Consider the following 6760-nt stretch of genomic DNA (forward strand, 5'->3'; position numbering starts at 1 on the left):
TTCAGTCAGAACCAACTTACCTATGGTGGGGGGGGGGGAGCTGGCTGCTCGTTAACTACAAATTAGAGAAAAGATGTGGCAGTGGAGTTATGGAAGTTAGTGGTAGAGGCTCCTAGGGCAATAATCAGACTGTAGTAATGTATACATGTGAGCAACTAAAATAAATAAAAATTACTGACCGTTTCCGGAATTGTTTTTTACCGCCCTCAACTGCTCCTCATTCTGATTGCAGTCCAAGTTGTGAATGCTCTACCCCCCTTCAGCCACTAGGTGTGGCACTTAATCTTTTATTTATTTCAGGACATTATTTTAAGTTAGGGAGTTATATTAGTACTTCTGCATCAGCCAAACTAGTGTGACGCCAAGAAGAAGACAAAACACAGAGTTTCATAAGACAAGGGAATATATAAAAAATATATATATGATGGTAATGTGTGAAAAGATATAACCGTTTTTAGTGTAAACATTATGATGGGAAAAAAAATAATAAGTTTTTACCTTGGGTGTCCTCACAGAGATCACACAGACCTCCCATCTTAATATTACAAAATGTCATTTCCACGCTGGTTTTACACATTAAACAGCAGAGAAACCAGTGAAAAATATTTTTCTCTGCCCTCAGGCAGTAAAACACACACACACACACACACACACACACACACACACGTGCAAGTACAAGTTTCCATTTCGTCACTGGAACTGATTGAAAAAAATATGGGGGGGGGGTAGGGGCAGGGGCTTTAACAATATGTAAAGAAAAAAAAAAAGAAGGAATCGTGGTTGTTTCCTTGCCAAAACCTATAGTGACCTTTGTCCTGACTTTGTTTATTTATTTCTCCAGAGAGAGAGCAGTGACAGACGTTGTGGTCAGGAGGGCTGTTAGCCGCAGGCAGTGCCTTTGGTTTGGACTCCTCTCTAAAACAACATCTGAGAGTGCACGGGTAAGGTGAATGTGATAATTTAGGCCTCCGGCACTTTTATTTTCATGATGTGTCATGGAGAAGGGGGCCGGTAAACCAATCACTTTATTCTCTCCATCCCTCCTCTCCTCTCTTCTCCTCTCCCTCCCTCCTACTCGTTGCAGTGCACATAAGTGGAGGTGACGTCAGCATTTGGATGGTCTGGCTCGGAGCCCTCTCATTGCCATAAGAGCAATGAGAGGAGCTGCTGTACACCCTGTCCATCAGAGATCCAGACTGGACGCTCTTCAGCGTGGATAGTTGTGTCACACTTTACTAGGTAAAAGAAAAGAAGGAAAAAAAAAAAAAAAGTTCCGGGCCACAGTGGTCACCTCCAATCTCAAAAATGTCAAGGAGAGGACGAGAATAAGGCAAACTGGGAAAGTTCAAGTTATACTTAGCAGCTTTCCATGTTTGTGGCTCCCAAATGAAAAAGGAGGCAAACTTTCAATGTCCAGAAATATTCTATCATGACATTCACAAACACAGCTGACACATTACAGCCTACACGTACAAATAGCATTTTATTGTCACCATGAATCTAGTTGTATCTTACCTCAAGGTTTAGAAGATGTTCTGAAGCCTGAATAGAAAGAAAAGGAACTGGGGGAAAATGGATATTAAAAGACACATTTAAACACAGATGATGTGTTATAGAACCTTCAGGTGAGATTGTTTAGTCAACTGCTGTATGCAAGATCATGAATGAACTATGAACCCCAACCAAATATTTAATAATTCATCATGACATATTAAAGCCCATCCAAAACCTTTTGAATATGCAGCTCTCAACCCCTGTAGGCTGTAAAAAGTTAGTTTTTCCACACCTTTACAGAGAACAGAGACTGTAAGTCAGCTTGGACACACAGCTGATACAAAGTCAAAATGATCTTAAAATTCTCCAAAGAAACAAAGACGTATGTTCTTTTAAAGTGCTCATATTATGCTTTTTGGCTTTTTCCCCTTCCCTTTGTTATATATCTTTTTTGTGCACGTTATAGGTTTACAAAGTGAAAAAGCCCAAAGTCCACCCCAAAGGGACTTACCATCTCCAACAGAAAACACTGTTCACAAACTGCTCCAAACAGCTCTATTGTAGTCCAGCCTTTACTTCAGAGACAAACGTGGTCACTTTGTAACACACGTTATAATGCTCGCCTAGCTGCTAGCATGGCGCTCCCTCATACTCTGCAACTGACAAGCTAGCAGTACTTACTGAGCATGTGCGACTCCCAACAAAGATGAACAGAAGTTGAGATGTCTCACTCTGTAGCTAAAACAGAGAGCTCAACACACAGGGTGAAAAGAGGAGCTGCAGCAATGTGTAGTACAACAAAAATATGGTGTTTTCTGAAAATTAAACCATGTAAACCTATTCTGGTACAACCTCTAAATACAATTATGAACCTGAAAATGAGCATAATATGAGCACTTTAAAGGCTTCCATCAGCGTCTCCTTTAAGCCACAGGGTTCTACATTAGGAACAGTTTTGGTTGTTTCATCTGAGAGATTTCGGTGTTCTTCTCAATGGTTCTAAGTAGGTGGGGCTTTGCTGGAAACAGGCAATTTCACAAAACCTTGGCAAAGTAAGGATCAGGATTTAGCAATATTTAAATAGTTGTAAGGTTCTGATCCAACCAAGCAAGAGAAGAAGAGTTTTTGACTGTTAAACTATTAATAAGATAATAAATCAACATGCTCAACCCCAGTATGTGTAGCTGGGTGCCAAATCCTCAAAAGCAAAAACATCAGGACACAGACAGCAGTCTTCCAGTTCGTCGTTGTTTTCAGAACTTTTACTTTAAGTGTTTAGTTACTATAGCTACAAGTAATGTTAGAGACAAATCTAAGATCTGAAACCAGATTCCCAGGGGCTTCAGGTCATAATGCTTTTAAGATTGTTATTTTTTAATAGTTTTATTCATAAAAACCCATTTAGTAAGCTCCACCATTCAGACACATTGCAGTTACCACCTTGAAGCGCTGCGGTTGGCGGGACAGACTTATTATAGGTAAAAACAAAACAAATGGAAACAAAAACAAGAGCAGTGCTGAATGACTGGAGCTTCATGCTCTGTGTCTGTGGATAAACCACCTGCACCAAACAGTTTTCACTAACATGAAGAAGCACTGCAGCTTCATTCCCTCTTTGGCCACAGTTCTATAATCAAGTTATAATGATTTATGGTGTAGTCGGTTGGTTCAGTTAAAGGGCTGAACACTCTTCAGGACTATTTTAAAAGTATACAGAGAAAATACATTTCACTCCGATGATTGTTCAGTTCACTTCATGTAGCGATAAGACTGATAGCCTAATAAATCAAGTGTATGTCTACGTCAGGGATGCACCGAATCCAGGATTCGGCTTCGGATTCGGCCGAATATTGGGCTTTTTGACGGGGTTCGGTTTCTGCCGAACCTTAGATTTTTTTCCCACCGAACAATACGCTTGCACTACGCGCGCTACGCTGGTCGACGTAATGACGCCGAAGTTGATTACGGGAAGGTGTTTACGTAGGTGGAGCGTTCAATGCAGTAGGCTGTGAGAAAGTGAAAATGGAACACGTGAGCAGAAAACGTGTTGTTTGGCAGTACTTTCAGTCAAAAGAAGGCCATTCAAGTCCAGCTACATTTGCAATGCCAATTTGTCTCGTGGTGGCGAGGACCGTAAACAATACACAACATCGCCGCTGTTAAAACTTTTGCGTATGAAACATCCGAAAGAATACGAGTTGTGCATGAAGGAATCTACAGACGGCAGCCAAAATGCAGCAACTTCAGGTACGGCAAAGGACAAAAATACACTGCTGTGGACGTTGTTTACTTCATTAATGTGTTTACTGTGTTAATGGACTCAGGATGGGAGTAGGATTCGGTATTCGGCAGAAACTTGACCAGTGGATTCAGTATTCGGCCGAACCCCAAAAATCTGGATTCGGTGCATCCCTAGTCTACGTATAATCCTTGTTTAGTAGTTAAATTACATGTATGACGAAGAAAATGTAAAGCATGTGAAGAAATGAAAGCCCGTTTGTGAGCAATTATGATAAAAAGGAGGGACAGAGAGGCAGAAGACCGAGTTATGAGAAGGTCGAAAGCAGAGAAGAGCGGGGGTGGGGTGGGACATTTAAAAGATTGTGTCCGTCTGGCTAATGGTTCTTTATGGCTCTCTTACGTCCTCAGATGGGCAGAATGACTGGCAGAGAGCGTGACCACTGGTAACTGTACATCACCTCTGTTTGCCCCCTCCAGCTGACGTCCCACTCAGCGAGACTGCCTGCCACGGTGAAGCGAACCACTAAAACACCATAAAACCAACAGACTAAACAGCCATTCATCATTACTGTGCACACATGAGCCGCATCACACGCAGCAGTCTTAACTGTCCCACTCGGTGACTCAATGCACACATTAAAACTTCATCAAGTATTACCGATACAAAAAGGTCTGACCACTCAAACCTCAACCGCCGTTTGTAATGTCCAGAAATAAGGCAATCATGGGTGAAAATGCTTTTGTTGGTCACTTTTATTGAATTTGTGATGACTTGAACAGAGTGCAAAACAGCACTGGGCTCCTTGAGATACAAGTGTGGAAAAAAAATGTAACACAATGAGTAGGATGGATTCATCTTCGGTGTGTGGCTAAAATCCAGTTTCCTGACCTGCCCAGTTGGGTGTCTGGAAGAAAAGAGTGAAGAAAACGTGAAATTAGACCATTTGTGGATCACTGAGACCGATCAAAACACATTTTTGCTGTTTGATTGTGGGAAATGTGAAAAAAAAAAGTAACATACATGTGTAAGCAGTTAAGTGCTGACGTTTTGCTGTGGGTTGACAGGGACCCTGAGCAGCCGTCCCAGATGGTTGGCAGTAAATGTTCTCTATATGTAAGTGATTTGTAGCCTTGAGGACAGCAGGATGTAATGGTGCTCTGTGAGTTGTTTGCAGCCTCTTTTGTCTAATTACAAAAACTCCTTAATGAGGGGGGGGGGGGGGGGGATTTGCTATTTAACAGGACAGGGTTATGGCAGCACTCCTGCTGCAGATATTCAAACAATAGGGAGGAGGGTACTTAAGCAGATCAAAAGATAGCCACTTAAGTGCTGCACAGTTAAAAAGTTAAACAATGTAACATTCTTGTTGTAACTCCGTGGCCTTGGTGCTGTCAGGTGTCGGGCCAATCTGTCTGATTTGACAGACGTGCATGTCTTTAAGGAGTGGGGAGTAGGCCTGCACAATAAATCGTTATAAAATTGTGATCTCGATTCACCCGTTTGCGGCCAGTAAATGGCCAGTACGTACTTTATTTTCTGTATTCATTGAAGCCTCTATGTTTACAGGCTTGTGGTGATGCGCAATGTGCTATAGGTGCCAAAAAAAAAACTCTGTTTGGTACTGCCAATTTGTTTTGTTTTGTCATGGTTCATGTGTGCAATAAACATTACACAAAAATCCTGGCAGAGAATCGTGTCAGAATCAATTCTAAGCTAAAAAATTGTGATTCATATTTTCCCCCGAATCGTGCAGGCCTAGTGGGGAGTTGTGTGAAGCAACAGCTCTAAGCTCCAGTTCAGAGTATGTGCGTGATTATTACATTCTGTGTAGTTGGGAGTACTTTAACAGTCTACATACCACTAAAACACACAAGGTCAACATCAAAAACACACTTAAATGGGATGAGTGGACTCTGAGCCAGACATCTGCAACAGGTCCTAAGTGCAGGGAACTCCAGGTTTTAAGTAATGTTCACCAAAAGCTAGTGTGAGGGTCCACCTTATTTACGTTGCTGAGCTGAGTCACAGAGAGCAGGCATCGTTTTATGGTTGTTTGGAATCTACCTTGTCATTAGGCCTTTGAAGAGCAATGGAGGGATGAAAGCGTTAGCTCTGTTAAACTTGCTCTTACTGGCTTTTTCGTGTAAAGAGAGCTTTTGTTGATGGTTGTTCATCAACATTCTTTAGCCTTGTTCTTTTGAGCTGATCATTTGAGACACTTTGAACTGCCCTGACTTCATGTTGACCTCCTAGCAATCTGATCAGTTAAGGGAGGGATGGTTGCCTTCAGCGACAAGCTGGGAGGCGAGGTTTGTGTGCATTTTGTCATTTTGCATGTACAGTATGTGCTGTACTCGCCTCATTCTTGGTGCTCTGGGCCTGCTTTTTCTCAATGTTCATGGCCAACATTTGGCTGCGGAACGAGAGGCTCTTGGTCTTCTCAATCACCTGCTGGTAAGGTGATATGGCGTTGTTCCCCATGACCACGTGGCCCTAGAAATATGGACAAAAGTGGACAACAGATTCACAATAACAACCGATAAGCCAATCACATTTGGTCTTGCAGACACACCATCCAGAGGCTGCATAGGTCCTATTCCCATCCACTGTAGGCACATCTAGATAATTCTATGTCATTCTGGAGGACTGGGCTATGATTTGCTGATTACAGAGAACTGTTGTGATGTGTATGCCAAAGCATGCAGGTTCAACATGGAGCCTCACACAGAGGACCTTACAAGGGTGAAATATTATGCTAACAATGTCCTTACAGTGTACCCTTCAATCCCAAAATCAGGATATAAATAATGCCTCAAACAGGAGGAGCATCTAAAAGGGCTGTATGGTCGTCACTACTACCTAGAGCTGGGTGATATGGAGAAAATCAGATATCACCATATTCCTGACCAAATACCTCAATGTCGATATTGCGACGATATTGTTGTTATTGACAATTGGTGCTTTCACAAAATATTTTAACAATGAGATTAAAATGTAAATCTAAAAACATGAATAATCATCGGT

General features: G+C 41.9%; 1 protein-coding gene across 1 annotated transcript in view; it reads right to left on the minus strand.

Annotated features, from left to right (window-relative positions):
• Positions 1-4470: 4470 nt before the first annotated feature.
• LOC116035299 (eukaryotic translation initiation factor 3 subunit E-A-like) overlaps positions 4471-6760 on the minus strand; it is a 31353-nt gene continuing 29063 nt past the window's right edge. Inside the window, exons 12-13 of the mRNA XM_031278311.2 lie at positions 6095-6229; positions 4471-4640 (exon numbers count right to left, since the gene is read on the minus strand). Of these exons, the coding sequence (XP_031134171.2) occupies positions 4605-4640; positions 6095-6229 (171 nt within the window). The 3' untranslated portion in view covers positions 4471-4604. The remainder of the gene's footprint in view (positions 4641-6094; positions 6230-6760) is intronic.

This window comes from Sander lucioperca, chromosome 10 (assembly GCF_008315115.2).
Source record: "Sander lucioperca isolate FBNREF2018 chromosome 10, SLUC_FBN_1.2, whole genome shotgun sequence".
NCBI lineage: Eukaryota > Metazoa > Chordata > Actinopteri > Perciformes > Percidae > Sander > Sander lucioperca.